The sequence below is a fragment of the Amphiprion ocellaris genome, chromosome 6 (genome assembly GCF_022539595.1).
Source record: "Amphiprion ocellaris isolate individual 3 ecotype Okinawa chromosome 6, ASM2253959v1, whole genome shotgun sequence".
Classification (NCBI taxonomy): domain Eukaryota; kingdom Metazoa; phylum Chordata; class Actinopteri; family Pomacentridae; genus Amphiprion; species Amphiprion ocellaris.
The window spans coordinates 20,491,045-20,509,016 of record NC_072771.1 but is presented as its reverse complement, the minus strand read 5'-3'; the positions used below and the strand labels follow the sequence as shown (position 1 = coordinate 20,509,016).

At 39.1% G+C, this 17,972-nt stretch overlaps 2 protein-coding genes across 2 annotated transcripts; both read right to left on the bottom strand.

Moving 5' to 3' along the window:
* Positions 1-254: 254 nt before the first annotated feature.
* nkx3-1 (NK3 homeobox 1) lies at positions 255-1,631 on the bottom strand. The gene is made up of 2 exons (XM_023285579.3): positions 1,378-1,631; positions 255-1,044 (listed from the first exon to the last, which is right to left on the bottom strand). Exons 1-2 carry the CDS (start codon positions 1,568-1,570, stop codon positions 653-655), a joined length of 585 nt encoding a protein of 194 aa, XP_023141347.1. The 5' UTR covers positions 1,571-1,631; the 3' UTR covers positions 255-652.
* A 7,819-nt stretch (positions 1,632-9,450) lies between these two features.
* Positions 9,451-11,586, bottom strand: nkx2.7 (NK2 transcription factor related 7). The gene is made up of 2 exons (XM_023285575.3): positions 11,214-11,586; positions 9,451-10,246 (listed from the first exon to the last, which is right to left on the bottom strand). Exons 1-2 carry the CDS (start codon positions 11,455-11,457, stop codon positions 9,747-9,749), a joined length of 744 nt encoding a protein of 247 aa, XP_023141343.2. The 5' UTR covers positions 11,458-11,586; the 3' UTR covers positions 9,451-9,746.
* Positions 11,587-17,972: the final 6,386 nt, after the last annotated feature.

Genomic DNA, 17,972 nt, shown 5'->3' with positions numbered 1-17,972 from the left:
AGTTTAACTTCATGCAGATAGTTTAAATGCTTCCAGTGTAAAACACTCAGACTGTCAGCATATAGTGTATCTCTATCTAGTCTTTCTCTGGCTGTTTCAGTTTCAAATTAAAGCATTTGACCACAGGTTGATTGTGTCCAAGTTACACTTTCTTTACATCTTACTATGCTTTCATCTTTATAACAAACTATGCAACATTGCAAAATGTTTTCTAAACATGTATTAAGATGTATGAATGTCACACACTTTAGTCAACAACTAAAGTGTTCCCAGGAGCTGCAAGTCATTTATTTTCTGTGTATTTTAACACAAGGCCTTATAGAAAAGTAAAATCCATAAAATCCTTTCTCAGCATTAATTCATTCATGATTTATTCAACAATGCCGCACTTTAATTCAGTGATGACTGGCTCGCTGTTCAAACCCATATGTCATGTCCATACAGTAAGATTTGCATGATTTTTGGATAATGCTTTTTTCTTTTTAGAAAAAACATCTTAAAGGGCAGTTTCAACACAGGAGCAGACACTGTATTCCAAATCTATGTCAAATAACAAATAGTCAACATTGATGGTGAATACAGAGCTTGAATTTCAGAGTTATGAAGCATTTGTATATGAATATAAATCATAACTCCACACATCAATTCAGTGTCACCATAACACTGGGCCCCAGGGGCCACTGTAGTCCCACAGGTAGGGTCTGTACTGATAGGCTCTGCAGAAAGAAGTTATTAGCGATGATCTGACCAAGTCCTCTCTCAGTCCCTCTGCTTTGTACACATCCTTACAGAACTCCGACGTTTGCTGCTTCCGTTTCGTTTTGTACCTCCGGTTCTGAAACCAGATCTTCACTTGGGTCTCGGTCAGTCTTAAGGTGCTGGCCAGGTGAGCCCTCTCAGGGGCAGACAGGTATTTCTGGTGATTAAATTTCTTCTCCAGTTCAAGAACTTGGAGATGTGTAAATGCAGCTCTGGATCGCTTCTGTTTCCCTGTGGAGGAAAAACTTGACTCTGAGGAACTGGGACAGGACACATCCAGAGTCTCTGTGGAGAACAGAACAGATGTGATGGGTTAATTGAACAAACATGTTGCTTTGTAGTCTGCATATTAGCCTGGCGGTTTATCATTGTAAGGTGAACAATCATTACAATCTATCTAAAAAAAATTAAAAATCTCCAAAAATCTTTTTTTTCCATTCAACACTATATTTTTATATTGCATTCCTACAACTTCTCATGATATAGGTACAGAATTTATCTCACAAAGATCTATTCCATCTTCTAAAACAGTCTCCTGTAAATTAAAGTCATATAAATGAAATGTATTGGGTTATCTATCCATAACATTCCTGCTAATGAATTCTTGCTTAAGCTCACCTGTTTGCACTCCGAACATTTCCTCCTGAGGACAGAGCTGTGCTGACAGATTTTCAGATTCTTCTCTCCACTGTGAACATCTTTCCATCTTCTGCGAGCAGCATTTCCCATTAAACCTTGTGCTGTCCTGAATGGAGAGGATGTCCTCAATGAGGAAGGAGGTTAGAGGTTTGACTGTGTCAGACATTTCCATCCCAGTAATCCACAAGTCAGAGGCCTCTAAGTGCCAGAGAGCTGCAGCGACGGAGACGTGGTTGAAGCAGTGTGTCTCCTTACACACTCACACAGTCTCAATTTATACAAGGGTCGGGGCGGGTCCATCCACACTGCACAGACAAGTGAAGGAGGTGGGGCAGAAGTGGCTACTCAGACTTCTACATTGAGTCACTTTCATGTGTTTGTCTCTTCAGATCAACTTGATGGACATTTCTGAGGTGAAACAATAATGATGTCTTTTAAAATAAGTAGTATTATACTTCTTCATGTCATACATTTAATTAATTTCAAATGATGAATGAATGGATATGTAAAAAAATACAATTTCTATATACTTCTAATTGAATATGTCTATATACATTATATAGACATGTAAGTGTAGAAAGCTCCATTTTATACAAATATTATATAATACTACTGTATACACCCAATTGTCAGCTCACATAGTACAACTAGCTATGACTAATACAGACTAATACAAGAGTAAATGTGCGATAAATCCTTTCTTGAAGGTTATAATGTTCTTACTGCTGTTCAAACCTTTAAGAGGGATGTTGATTCAGATATATTGGTAGCTGTGTATGAGGCTATTGAATGCATTGTGTTATACTTACTACGGATAATTAAGTATATAAATACACTCATTACATAGCATCATAGAGAGAGGTGTCGTCCCTGTGTGTAAATTAAATATTAGAGACTAGGTGCTATATGCTTTTTATGTTTAACCCACATTTGTACCCTGTATGATCTCAGTCAGCTTTAAAATAAGTAGTAATTTAGTAGCAGACAGACAAACGATGTATGTTCATATAGAAAATGATGGCAGTTTGACAAAATTGCAAGGGTTTGGCTTTTCTTAGTCCCCAAAGACAGACAAATCTTCCACGCTACAAGTCCAGACAGCAACATTATTCGAGTATACGGTGTCATGACAGTTAAATGGGTTTAAGTCTTAATCTTCATGCCCCTACCAGCCCAGTGCAGTAGCCCAGTAGTCTGTGCAGGTTTCAGCGAGACAGCTTTGTCTGGAGGGAGGGAGGTGGGGGTCAGAGTGGGTGGTCATACCTCCAGGACCACTAATGAGTTGGACACATTTCGGCCGGCTCCTCAATGGACACATTCATTGTTCGGTGGCTGTTTATTTGTTGTTCTCTGCGGTTTGGGCTGACCTTTCTGCAGCCGTCGAGATGTTTACTAATGCGGTCTGCGTTGCTGTGGGATTTCATGCTTGATTTGGAAATGCATGAATGCAGGTATGATAAACACGACCCCCTCTCTGCCCCCTGGTCCTGCTGACTCCTCCATCTACCCTCCACCAACAACATACGAATGTCACAATGATGAACGCTTGTATTGTAACCACTTTAAAGCAATGAAAGTCAACTCTTTTTTTCAACTGCACTAACTCAATTTTAGCATGTTCTGTCCTGCGTGTTGTGGATCATCATTTATAGAGGCCATCTGTTTGAAATCTGCTGAGAGTCCTCTTCAGCTTTACCTGCTGTCCTGTCAACACAGTATTAAGATTATCAGTATGATATGTTTTAGCCTGAATTCTTAGTCTGCGACTGTCTGTCTGCCGAAGTATGTTGAACTGTAAGCACAGAAAGCCTTTATCCCTTCGTCTAGACACAGGTATTCTCTCTCTTCTAAAGTCCCTCATGTTTATTTTTAGACCAAACAACGCTGAATGTGAAATGAAATATAAAAACATCGTTCTGGAGGGAGAAAAATATAAATGTACAAACTTTTACACTCCACTGAAACTGTGCATGTTTACTTAAATTGAGGCCACTTAGGTATTACTTTTAGAAAAAAAAGCCAAACATGTGGTTGGTTGTCGTTGGAGGCATCTTCACTTGGCCGACAAAGAAACCACATGTTGTCTGAGGACAAAAGCATAAACAAAGTGAGCAGTGAGAGTGACTTCCTGTGTTGTTCTGGGTGGGGTGATCATACATTTGGCTCTTCTAAGAGTCCACCAATGCTGTCATCCTCTGTGCCCTTATTCTGTGACAATCCACATGATTGCTCCAGGGTGAAAACAAAGTCATTCCCTCTATATTTATTGTGCAAAAGCATTTGTTGCACAGATATTGAGCTGCATAGTTGCGCATCAGACGTGACATACTAGAGCCTCTGACCTTTTAGCCTGGGAAGGCATTTGTCTTCCACAGTACAAACTATGTGGTGACAATGTTTTCTTTGACCCACCGAAAGTTGTTGCGCCATCAATCTTTTACTATTTTCCTGCTTTTTCATTGTCTGAGTTGGTGAGTAGTGAGTCTTTGTTGTAACAGTAGTATTGTCTGAATTTTGTCCTGTTATCTGCTCAGCATCAGAGTTGATTTATACTTTGTCCTGCACCTGGTTATCACACAAGAAAGGTCCACCTCCCCCTGTGGACTGTCTGACATCATAACAAATATGCCATCCAGCTGATGAGATCAATTTGAGGTTTTAACGCAAACCACCAGAAGAACACATTTTAGTGTGAAAAAAGGCTTTATGTTGAATTTATCTTGTCAGAAAATGATAGACTGATGCAGTCAGTCCAGTACTCAAAGACAGAGTAACTCAGCAGAGTGTCTGGAATGTGAATGTATTTCTCGTTGCTGTTGCCCAACCTGAAATCCTCTGATCGTATGGTATTGGTTGGGTCTGCAAATGAATGGATATGTCTGACAACCACTTTACAAGCACAGCTCAACCTATCAGAACCAGAACACCTCGCACAAGTATCAAACTGTGTTGTTTATTAAAGGGGTGGCACCAAAGTTTCTCCCTGTTCAACAAAAATCTATCGTTTCTGTTTTTAGATTGGATTTTGCGATTGTGAATGAAAGGAGCATTATTTTAAAAAATGGCGTTTAGAAGAATTGTGCAGATAAAGCTAAACACATGTGTGTTTCATATATCCAACAGTACACAGGTTATTTGTGTAAGTACATGTTGGAATTGGGGAGGGGTTTTTTGCATGCATGTGAGAGTGGCGGTAGAGTCTTCCAGTAGAGGGAGCTTTAAAGTCACACATCAGGTCCCCACAGAGTAGCCAAACAGCAGCCTCTTCCACACAGTCAGCTCTCTACTAACAGATAAGACAGAAAGACTACACACCATCCAATGTTATGTTTCATCGTCTTTTAGCTCATGACTACAAAGCCACTTCTTAGGCTGATTTAGTTGTTGCAGGATGGACGGTTAGACAGCGGGACTCCTGGATTTGTAAATCATCTCAGCAGCAATCATAAACACCAGATTATCAGGTTGGCATTTGAAGGCTATTACATAGCCACGGACAAATCTGCCTTTCTAAAGCTGACATAACTACAGCATGACCTGAAATCTTTTTAGATTACTCATAATGGGCCTTTCACTGATGGCCAGACTCACGTCATCCTCTATTTAAACTGACCCTCATCACAATAGTGTAATCAAGCACTTTTATTTGGGAAGTTTTCTATCATTCATGCATCTTTCTCTTGCTTTCAACAACACAACTACTGCATTTAAGCATAGGATGAGTCATGCTAAAAGAGACACTTTGGGAAAATTTGTGTTGTAGAACAGCTTATTGAATTACTCCAAAGACTCAGCTCCCAAATTGATACAGTTTTATAAGGAGTGCACCTAAGAGTGATTCTTAATGCAACATTTCACAAATGTATGGAGTGTCTGAATTTTTTTTCCACCTCTGTATGTCAGTATGTCAATGTTTTATTGTCTTTGCAAAATCATACAATGAAAATACAACAACGCAAGTGAAATCTTTTTTTTTTAAAGTAACACAGTAAATTAAATAGAATAATTCCTACTTTGGTAAAAAAATAAATTAAAATAGAGACCCAAAATAGCACCAAACAATGATAGGATAAGTGGTATTCTATTACTTCTACTCCTCCCTATAAGAGGTAATAATAAAAATAATAATAACAATACATAATAATAATAATACATAACATTTAAATAGCGCTTTTCAAGACACTCAAAGATGCTTGAGTGTAGGATATGTATAACGAGTATAGTGTCAGCTCGGTCATAAGTAACACCCCCAGGCTAAAAAATGAAGCCTATATGGACATGCTGTGCTGAACTTCCTTAAACTATCACTTGAGGCTGATAATAAAAGTGAGTCAATCCCATGTGAAATATTCAACTTTAGGGTAGAAATAAATACGTGTACAGGCTGCTCCACCTCTCTGTTTACTTTTGGATTCAACAGGACTTAGGTAGTCATGTACTGCCAGTATGGCAATGACTGGAGCCACCACACCGAGCTTCAACACCACTCTGCAGGACACCTATGGATGACGTCATGAAGGGTTCGTCTATCTTTAAATACAGTCAGTGATTCTTATATAAAGTGCTTGATGATCCATTGTGGTCACAAGACTCTAAGTCAGTTTTGTGACTGAAGGAATGTTTAATAACTATGCTTTGCTTGTTCATTTTTATTGTATCACTGATTCTGTCAGTCACTTGTGAATCTTCCTCCTTTGTCATGGCCCGCTGAGCCAGGTTGTGACAACATGTATGGTGGTGTAATGCTGTCCTTAGCAGAGAGTGAAGTCATACTCTGTCTGTGAGTGCTGTAATCTGAGCTCCTTTGTTCTGTGTATTGGTCGCCAGTCCAGCCATGTGCATGTTGGCAAACGTGAGTCCCTCTGTTTGAAACTGTTGGTCCTCTCCACATACAAAAACAAATTTAGGTCACACACAGCAGGCAGCATGGCTCACATGAGGATAGTGTTACTCGAGTTGACAACAAGATGGTGTGTTTTTGAAAATGGAGTGTAAGATAGACAGGTAGCTCGGCGCAGCATCAGCAGTAATGTAGGTGTTTACCAGATCATCATGGTGAAGATGGACCAAGCTGGAAGAAAAAGCTCCTGATTTACCAGTCGATCTACATTCCAGCCCTCACCTGTGGTCATGAGCTCTGGGTAGCGACCTAAGGAATGAGGTCGTGGATACTAATAGTATAAATAAGTTTCTAAGATAGGGTGAGGAGCTCAGACATCTGGAGAGAGCTGGCTGCTCCGTTGCCTCAAAAGGAACTAGCTGAGGTGGTGTGGGCATCAGATTAGGATGTCTCCTTGGCACCGTCCTCTGGAGGTTTTACAGGCAGGTGCAGCAGGAATGAGAACCCAGAGACAGACTCAGAACTTCCTGGTTGGATTGTACATCTCATCTAACCTGGAAATGGCAGGGCTCCAGACTGACTTTTTCCACTGGTAGCACCGGTGTGACCAACTTTCTTGTAGGGCTGGACCCAAATATCTGAATATCTTACATGTTTGCACCTCCCACCTTGTCACAGGCAAAACACACCACTTGTTGAACACCTTCTCATTGATAGACACTAACAATTTACCAATGTTCCCTGAACGTCCCACACTGCAGGCTGCAGTAGCTGCTGCTTGGTAGGCTTGGTGCTCAGATAGGTGTGTGACAAAAATTATTTTGAAAAGAGTTAAAGCAGGGCTTTGTAAAGTCACATTTCTCCCATATGAAACTGAATGATTTTTTTTCTATGAGCAGTGCATGCAGGTGCGCTCCGCATTTTACGAGAAGACCACATTTTTAAGCATAAATATAGCAACACACTGAAGAAATAAAAGTAGAAGGACAACTGGACCGATTTTCTTTGCCTTCTGCCATGGCAACTTGACCCCAGAAGAGAAAGATTGGATGGAAAGAACTCACAATAATTAATTACTGCTATCCAGTGTATTTTACAGTGCTAATGTGGGCTATCGGTTGCAGCCGAATAATTCTTTTAGTTGCCTCTTGTGTGTGATTGTAAATGAAACATGAAGGGTGTGGTCAAAATGCCTTTTTTTGGTCTGAGCTGTTGTAGCTCTAGTGCGACACCCAGTGGCACTAAATGTCACATACTATACCTTTAAAGCTGCATAGTGTTTCTTTATCAGTACACCTCACAGTGACTGACCACCACTCAATTGAGAGGATCTAGATATGTCAACTATTTCTCTCTAATTTTCACAGTAAAACAAACTCAATGCACAGCAATGTCCAATTTATGACATGCTCTGTATTACAACAGTTGACAAAGGTGACTCTTGCAAATATTTATGTATATTTATGTACACTGGGATTAATGTATAGTGTCATCCAGCCCTTTGCAGTACTTCTTATTGAGATATGGAACCCATTCAGTCAGCACAGCCATGTTTAGATGCATTATTCTACACATACATGTACACAGACAACACCAACAGATGCGTATCAAGCACAATTTTGCAGATACCCACTGATCTGATAAATGCCACTCAAATGAGAGCGCTCACATTTTTTAGTCACCTTGAATTAAGTTAATTATTGAAAGAAAATCTTCAACCTGAAACTGTTTTCTTGTGTTATGTTCCAGTCCTCTTTTGCTCTACAGTAGATCTCAGTACTCTGCCATGGTGGAGAATCCTGTTACATTCTACCCGACTCGCCTTCATGACAAGTACCTCAAAGTGACAATATAAGCTCATTTCCTGCTGACTCTGAATGTATTTTTCTGTGCAGCTAGCCTGTTAACTCACAAAAAAATACAAACTCAGACTTTGTAGACTCTACTTTATGGACAAATAAAGTTTGATAAGTTTTGGTAAAGTGAAAATGGTAAATTATCCCATTGGAAGGATTTTCCCCCTCTGTTTTCTCCTCTAAAAATACAGATTTGGCAACACTTCACTGGAATTGAAGCAACAAATATATCTTTTATGTTTAGTTGTTTTTGTCAGAAGTAAAACAGACTTCCAGTTTGCAAGACTATTTAATTTATCAACTAAGCCACCAAAATATCTAAAGCAGGATCGGGTGGAATAAAAAAAAATGTGGCTGACCTTAATTTAAATGTAAATAGTGCACACTGAATAGAGCATAACTTCAAATATGTTTTTTTTTTAAGTGTTTCTGATTTTTGCATGAATAAGAATTGACAGATAACATCGATTAGACTTTAAACTACACACCCGCCATTAACATAACTGCTGCAAAGCCTTATTCTCTGACACCCAAACACACACAGACTTTATCTGATCTCTTGGTCTCCTCTCTGTCTGCAGTTTCATCCTTATCAGTTCAGAGATGCTCCTTCAGCTCCTCTGAGGTGTTTCTTCCCCTCAGGCCCTTAGAAGTGGCACAAACTCACATGATTCATTCACTGATGCATGATAAATTTCAACAATCCAACCCACAGCAGCCTAATCAGGATGAAATTGAAGTGTGGAATCTGGATGTGTTCGTTTAGAATCCATTTTCACTGGAAATGTAGAGACTCGGGCTCAGTGGTTTTAAGTTAAATGGGACTTTGGGTGTGGATTCAGTCTGAATCTGTGTCTCCTCAGTGACTGACAGGTCAGACTGGAACTGTTCCTGGTTTGACTGAAAGTTTGACAAAGTTAAAGAGCCACTCTGTCTGCGGGTTTGTTTACCAAGCAAAGCTCCGGGACAGGACGAGCTGCTCGTCTTATCAGCGGATTTGTGAATGGGACAATAATGAGGCCAGTTTGATAGAGCAGCGCTGTCAGGTCAGATGTCACTTCATCCATTAGCTCTCCGATGGCTCTCTGCGATAAAACCACAGCTCCGTGACCAGCCGTGGGTTTCTAAGTGTTGTTTTTTTTTTTTTATTTGATCCTGAGTGGAACAATAGACAAGTTTACCCAGATCTCACGTTGTTTAGGAAGAGATGTCCAAGTATTTTTAACATCAGTATTTGCGAAATAAATGTTCGATTTTCTTACTAAAACTGTCACAAAAAGAATGCAATTATTTGACCTGGAAAGCAAACCACAACCACCTTTTATTAATATTATCATTAGATCAGTTCACAGTAAATCAACTTTTTGTTGAATATCAGGGAATCAGAATTTATTGATCTATTTTAACTGATAAATACAGAATCGACTTGACTTCTCTAATTCCTGAATGAATGAATCAATTTCTGGTCGATTTTTTTTAAAGAATAGTAAAGAATTTATTCTTTCAGACAATTAACCGATCAACAATTCTCCTTTTCCACAAAATTTCACTAACAACAGCTCGTCTACAATTTCATACAAAACATACAGTAAACATTTGACAGTGGGATGTGTGATATATTTACATACAGACCGTTTTTATTCTATTTTTTATTACCAGCCTCTTATGGGAGACTGAAACTGTCCGTGCTCAGTGTTTCCTGCTACTAAATCAGCCATCTGTACAGCCGGAGGAGACACACTGTGATAACTATAAACGCTGCTGTTTCCAAACACCGGACTGTAATGTCCCAGAGTCACATTATAAGGAGCAGAGTGTGACCCGCAGAGCCTCCCGTCCCGGACCAGCACCGGCACCGGGACCCTCCTCCCTGCGGCAGGAAACCCCGCCAGCTCCAGGCTCTGGTCCTGCCTCTGCCGCTTACATTTGTACCTCCTGTTCTGGAACCAGATCTTCACCTGGGTGGAGGTGAGTTTGAGCAGGTGTGCCAGGTGATCTCTCTCCGGGGCGGACAGGTACCTCTGCTGCCTGAAGCGCCTCTCCAGCTCGGACACCTGGGACTGAGAGAAGAGGACGCGCGGCTTCCTGCGCAGTCTGGCGCCGCTTTTTGCGCTTTTGTCCCCGTCAGGTGAACAGTCCAGTCCGCTCATCTCTGCGCGTCAGAAAACAGAGAAACACAATCAAACATTATTGAAACTCTGGGCCAAAGAACATTATTTAATTAGTATGAAAATAAATGATATCGCAGCATTTTCAGGAGAAAAATCAGATCCAAGAAACTTTACTTTCTTGGAGAAGAAAGTTAAGTTTATTGTTTAGGTTCTATGTTTAGTTTCTTCCACCTGGGAGTCAGCCGTCAGCTGTGGGAAGATGATTTTACTGACACATAAAATGAAGTCGTTAAATCTAATCCACACTGGGTGTTGAGTTCATTGTAAGCAGACCTCCATCCTGAGTTGAACAGTGTTTTCAGTCCATCAGCTCCTGATGATTTCTGTCATTTACTTTACATGCTTTACAAGAGAAATTCTAATTGTTGTAAATATGTCTACTTTTGCCACCAGTTTGAAAAATCTAATTATTGTTTTCTTTCTTTGTTGTTGTTTTTGTTAAAAAGAAACCCAAGTGTCATAAGATAAAGTTGTCTGAGTTTGACATGATCAAAACACAGATTAAAGTTAACTCAAAACCAAGTGGCAAACAATGCTATATCATCAAATCTGATTATAAAATATTGTTTCCCACCTCACCAGTGTTACACGATGACCTTGTGGAAATTGTATTTGTAGAAAAAGTGTCCATTTCTCTTCTAAATCATATCAGTCATATGAATCATGCTCCTTCCTTATTCTTAGAAATTTACTTCATTCCGTTTGGATGTTTGGTGCCAAATATTTCAAATGCAAGGACCTCACCATACATATCAAAATACACGTCAGCTGTTTGCCATTTGTTTCGTTTTTCTAACTGAGATGTTAAGGAAAGTGAAAATGTGGCAGGTCTTAGGCCACGCTCCATCGTGCGCCCTGCAGGTTCTATTCGGTCCAGCGGCCTAAACCCACCTAACCAAGCATCAGCGTATAAAATCAACTTTTTATGTGCGTCATGTATCATCTCACCCTGCTCAGTTATCTCCTCTTCTGCAGCTGATTTATGCGCATCGAGCTCCTGCATCCCTGAGACGCACGGCTCTGGCTGACAGTCATAAAAGTCGCCGTGTCTGGACGCAGCGTGCATGTGTGGATGCTGCATCGGAACAACCTGGTCGGTCATCAGAAACTCATTTTCATAGTCGTTGTGGTTCTCCAGCCTCAAAATATCCCTCACAGAAAAAGGCGTCGAGGTCGCTGAGCTGGGATGCATCCCCACAGGCTGGTTTGGTTTTGGCTGCGAGTCTCTTTGGTTTAGTTCCTTTTACGCACCGAGCTGAGAGCAGCCGCTGATGCTGCCGGATGGAGCCGATAGCTGACTGATGAGTGAAGGCCCAACAAGATTCAGATCATTCAAGGGTCCGAGCTAATGAGTAAGGTTGACATATATGTGACCAACACTCAGACAGGCTGCCTCACAGATCCGCAGCTCCCGTTCTTCTCACCTTACAGGAACACCTCTCATCATATCCGCCCTTCTCTCAGTGCGAGGAGGTGTAATTAGGAGGGTTCATTAAGAAAACAAACTGTAGGTGACGGAGTGGAACTGGAGTATGAACTTCCAACAAAATAAATGGAGCAGCAGCTAAATAGTCAAAAGAATTTCCAACCTAGATGTTGTGCTAAGTTGTTGTTTTTGTGACAATTCTGGCACAGGTAAGGTGTCTCCTGTACACGTTTTTGTGTTTGTTTTTTTACATTAAAAACCCCAACTTTGCAGTGCACTGTAATAAAATGAACGGTTTTTTTTATCTGTTTTTGCGTGTGTTTTTGCGTGTGTGTGTGTGTGTGTGTGTGTGTGTGTGTGTGTGTGTGTGTGTGTGTGTGTGTGTGTGTGTGTGTTTGTACACTTTACTGTTACTTTATAGTTTGTGTGTTTTATTACACTGCAGATAATATCTAGCAAAATCACAGGAAAAACAATCATTTACGTGTTGATTGTAGAAAAATATTTTTTTTGGCAAATTGTTATTCTTTCTTCTAAAACGTTTTACTGAAAACTTACACTATTTATACTGTCTTTAAGTCTGCTGATTTTTTTACACATATTTGCCATGTTTCGAAAGAAAAATCATGTATATAAGGGAATAAAATAGCAAGCATTAATGCACTATTTTAAAAAAATGCTACTTTACAGATTTTCTCAGCTTTGGTAAATTACAGATAATATCTAGTAAAATCCCAGGAAAAGGAATTCATCAAAATGTGTAGCTATAAAACCACACTATTTTTTTTTACTGTATTAAAAGCAACAGATATTTATATATGACATATTTTGAAAGAAAAAAATGCATATTAAGAATTGAAAAATATTATTTTTTTATAATAATATTTAATAATAAATTTATATTACATATTTTCACTATTTTGTTACATGACAGACAATATCTAGTAAAATCACAAGGAAAAGTATTAACAGTAGAAAGATTTTTTATTAATAGTTTACATTAAAATTACATTGTTTTTACAGTTTTTTATTTCAGCTGAAAATATACATTCACAAAAATGAATGTTTGCAACATTTTTAGAGAATAATATAGATGATATCTTGTGAAGTCACAGGAAAAAGGATTAATTTACATATTGACTGTCAAAAACAAACCGATTAAAAAACAGGCAGTATAAGTGCAAAGAATGTAAACATGAGAAATCTGTATTTTTTACTAAATGTGCTTTTTATTTTTACATGTATGACTATAAGATTACAATTTCACTGCGTTTAGATCAGCTTAAAATATCATTATTTGACAAATATTTGCACCTACTTTTGGAATATTAAGGCATTCCACAGTCATTTAAGGTATTCATTTTTACCCTTTTTTCTTTTGTAGTGCAGACATGAATATAGATTATTAGAATTTAACACAATTAAATCCTGTGGATGAAAGTTTGTTGCATTATTGTAAACAAGTGAAACCTTTCCAGATTAATGAACCCGTTTCTTTTTTTATTCAGTGTCTCCTCAGACCTGGAGCTGAGCCTCTTGATCAGCTCGCAGCTCCTCCGGGGGGGTTTCCACTGATCTTGGGTGATGTCGAACAGCTTTACCATCAACATTGTTTTCAGCGTGTTATTAGTGTTCTGGGGCCACAACAAACAGTAACATTACACCTGATGTTGTGGAAGCGGAGAAGCAGCGGCGCCAGTCCGCGATGCTTCACTGAGACCGAGACGCGCCTCCACGCAGACAGGAACACGGACAGACGGACACAGACGTGGATGTCCCACTGAGGCAGATATATGGCGACACTTAGGGTCTGGAGGGTTATTGTGTATGTTAAAGGGCCCTTGACAAGTGGAGGCAAAACAGATAAACGCATTTAATGGCGACACTTTATGGGCTAATAGGGTTAGAGAGCAGCTGATTTAATGCGTAAAAAGTGAGGAGGTCATGATCATTTTATGTATAGTTCCATGTATCCTATAAATTATGACATCACAGCTAAAAGTCCAGCGTTAAATTAACTTCAACAGAGTTGATTTCAACACTTTTTCTGGTTTTAAATATCTCAACACTCTCTACAGTTAAACCAACTCTTTTGAAATAGATGAACATTTAACACTGTGCCACAGTTCCTACTTTAACTCTGTAAAAAGAGTTAAATGAACACTAAGGGGTTAGACAAGTAACTCTACTGAGATCATCTATCTATCCATCTATCTAGTGTCAGGTTATTTACACTTAAGTGTTAAAATTAATTATAAGAATGAATGCCATTAACAAAATTTCTCAGAAAAAAAAATTACATCCATTTTGCCTTTTCCTTGAAAATGAAAACGTTGTGAATGAAGGTATGATGTACAATCTCTCATCTGAAGCAGTTGAGCTTTTATTGCAGTTCAGATAAGTCCAGCTTTATACTCTACACCATTGTTAACCCAACTATAGTTGAGAAAGCTTCTTTTGACAAGATCATTTCAAGCATTTCATTGCTGACCATGAGGAAAAAAACTGGCCCATGCTCATTTTATCCAGTGATAAGCAATGGTCATCTGATGCTTTTTTAGCAAGTCATTTGGTTACATTTTGAAATTTTTAAAAGAATCCTTAAACAGCTTATGTTTGGCTTTGAACCTCACTGAGCACATATATGATAAGAGGCCAATTTTCCCTCTAGAAGATGGATAATGGATCATAAAAAGATGCTTGAGTATCAAGCTTTTGTGTGACTACAACTGCTTCAGTTTTGTGGTAGTCAACAATCAAATGCTTACCTTGAGCGAGAGAAGGTGAAAAAACAAGGCAAGTAACACATTATAGTTCTTCTCATTATTTAGAAATCATTGAGTTTATGTTATAGGTTAATGCTATAATTGGTATGTAGCTCAGGTTATGTGTGTAAAACATATTGCATTTTATTTTCTTTGAAAATGCAAATTTTACACTGACATGTTTCTGCTTGTTAATATATATTTTAGGACATATTTTTCTTCTTGCATTTATCTGTATATGTTTTGTACAGTTTATATTTCGAAGACTTTGAAAAGGGGGCAACTGAAACATAAGAAATTTCCCCCTGGATATATCAACTAAATATTTCTGATTCTGATTCATAATCTCAGGTTACTCCTATGACCTTCTACAGTGAACAGAAGGCCTGATATAAAAGTTCATGAAACGTTATCTGACTGTTGATTGGATTTATTCTCAAATTAAATCTTGCCAGGACTATGCTGACAGAAATAGTTGAAATGGAAGAGGTCTCAGAAGGCCAAGTTAAAGCAGATGTGTTCATGAACCACCAGAGGGAGTTTCTCAGTCATCAGTCAGCAGCAGTTAAATTTTGAAGAGAAGTTTGAAACTGTGCTGTTTGAAACTAAATCAGCCCCATTGCTGAGTTCTCAGAGGTCATTTCATATGCACCCCTGGTTTAATGCACAACTAAACTCAGTTGCAGGTTTTAGATAAATGCCACTAGAGGTCACAGTTTCTGAGCTTTAAATCAGACCTGCTGCACATAGAACACGAGGTCAGCAGTTAAGGTTTATACAGCTCAAATAACTGTATTCATTTCCAAAATTTAAAAAAATACGTTTTTGTGTTGGATTTTAAAACCAATTTGTTGTTATTTATACAGTTTTGTGGTTTAGTCCCCTCCTTTCTTTGGCTTAGTGGTGCTCCTCACCACTGTATGCTGCAGGACAGGACAACCTGTGCCTCTTTGCTCTGGGTGTTATGTGGCAGTTTATAAATGATCTGGCCTCAAAAGATATGAAAGGTACGTTTGCTGACCGTGGAAGGTTTATTAGATCTCTAGGGAATCAGCTCGTGGAGCCGAGAGTTCAGAGCAGACAAGATAAAAGGGTGTTAAGTCTTTCTGCTGCTCGAACCAGCTCCGCTTGGAACTTGGATTGTACTGTAACTATAACGGTTTTTTAAAATAAGCTAAAGACAGCTCTTTATTCAGCTGCTTTTGATCCATCGTTTTCATTTTCCTTAACTTCTGTCAGTTGGTTTGAATTATTGTATTAAAATCTGCATGCAGTTTATTGAACTTATCAGTACTTTTTGATTTATTCTGTTTTATTTAATTTTATCCTGATGTATTTTTTTTGTTTTGCTTTTATATTTTGTTTCTTTAATTTTGCATGTAATGCACTTTTAACATAGGTAGGTAAAAAGTAGCTGTATAATGAATTTGTCTGCTTGATTGCAGTGCAACACGTGGTGCAACACTGACACTACAGCTTCAGCCAAGCGTCATTTTGAGCTTTGTTGGGAATTATTTTACCAACACTTGAATAGTGTAAAAACACTTGTGTTGCTTCATGAAGCCCCTGTCAAAATAGTTTGTGACAACTGAGAGTTCATCATTGGCTCCAATCTCAAAATACAGTTTAGACACTGTAAAGTTTGAACTGAATCCATCATTTACCTTGAGCTGAAATGAAAAACGTTACATTTTAATACATATACCTGCAGTCCAGACAAGACACTTTGTCAGATTTAACCATTTATTTTGGAATGACATGCATTTGTGTTTGGTGGTGACTCAGCTCAAGTGATGCTCTGGAAAAATCTGAGAAAGCATGACAGTCCCTGAGATGACAAACTCTCAAACCTGGACTCCTGAAGGGAGCAGAGTCACCTTGAAATGAAATGGAATTTAATGAAAGTAGCCTGTGTGTAGCGACAAGCGTGTTGCACTTCCTTTGAATTCATGCAAGTAGCCTGACCTTTTCATGTGAATGCACAGAATTAGCAGCATGATCAATGCAAACAGATGAACATTTGGCAAGGCACTAATACAGTGACTTGATAGAAAGGAAATATCAATGTCAAGTGTAATGAATTTCCTTTGAATTAGTGCAAGCATGCATGACCTTCACATCAGGAAGCAGGGATCAGCGGCATCCTTAATGCACACAGATGAACATCTGGCAAGGCACGATTATAGTGACTTGATACAAAGAAATGTACTACGTGAGATATGAGACTATGAGTGGCGTTAAGCATGATGCATTTCCTTTGAATTTTTGCAAGCATGCATGACCTTCATGGACTGACATGAAACAGTGCCCGAGTTATATGCAGTTATCACAGACTGTGTATTATGAACCATTCATGGCCTCTGAGTGACAGTTGATGGCATTTAAGCTGAGGAGGAAATGTTCTTATACTGTGAAGGAGGAGCTGAAGGAAAAGGCTGTGTAGCTTAGGTGAGAGATCACGGCCTTGGCATGGGATGTGGAGGCAAGCAAACCAAGGCCTGGACAGGGCCTCCTCAGAGTCCATGTTGAACAGAGGCTCATCTCCGCTTGCATTGGTTAGCCATGACCAAATCATAGAAGAGAAGGAATGGGAAGCACATGAGCGCTTGCAATGAAGATCAGAATATATTTTAAATTATATCTTCACTTATAAAAAAGCACCCTAAGCCACAAGGAGGACTGTTTTAAGAGGGTATCTACATATAGACTAAACACCTAGACCTTAAGTGAGAACATAGTAAAATGTTTGTCTTTGGCTTCTGGATGAACTTCTTTAGTACACAAGGAGGTAACAATATCCATTCCAAGAAAGCTAGAAAGTGAAGGGTCTAAATGTCTTAAAACTTAATTTCTTAAGTCCACTTTCTTTTTAGACTCAAGAAAAGGAGGAGGTGAACAAGTATTGGACCAGATTATGTTTAGACTTGATTGGCTTGATCAAATGTTGGAAGACAGGCTGCAAGGGGAAATGGAGCACAGATGTTGACTGTAGATCGATGCTTCGTTGTTGCGAAACACAAAGATGTTTCCTCTATCATTTCTCTTCCTTCAGGAAGGGTAATAGATTCTAACAGAGAGGTAGGCTGGAAGGCAGCAGGCAGGAATGGAAGCTCCTTGGAAGCACTCATATTCACACCGACAAATCATTTAGAATCACCAATTAATCTCAGCATGTCTCTAGACTGTGGGAGGAACCCAGTGCACCCAGTAAAACCCACACAGGCACAGGGACAACATGCAAGCGCCACAAAGACAGACCTTAAATGCAGAAAGTCCCTAGACCTTCGAGCTGTGAGGCGATAGTTTTAGCCATTGCTCCACTGTGCTGCCTGCACCTCCTATTCTAATCAGCACAAAGCTTGAGCTGCAGTTGCGTAGGTGAAAGAAAGATAGCACAGAGCAAGACTTATTGATAAACTCTACATTTACTGATGTTCCCTAAACGCCTCAAAGTGCAGGATATGGTAGCTATTGCTTGGTATCTGTGGTGTGCTCAGGCATGTGTGTGACCAAAAA

Bases quoted from the DNA above. Each gene is read 5' to 3' on its own strand.
- nkx3-1 (XM_023285579.3), bottom strand. From the start codon at position 1,570: ATGGAAATGTCTGACACAGTCAAACCTCTAACCTCCTTCCTCATTGAG. The intron at 1,045-1,377 runs GTGAGCTTAAGC...TGTTCTCCACAG, and splicing joins AATGTTCGGAGTGCAAACAG to AGACTCTGGATGTGTCCTGT.
- nkx2.7 (XM_023285575.3), bottom strand. From the start codon at position 11,457: ATGCATCCCAGCTCAGCGACCTCGACGCCTTTTTCTGTGAGGGATATT. The intron at 10,247-11,213 runs GTGAGATGATAC...TCTGACGCGCAG, and splicing joins AGAGGAGATAACTGAGCAGG to AGATGAGCGGACTGGACTGT.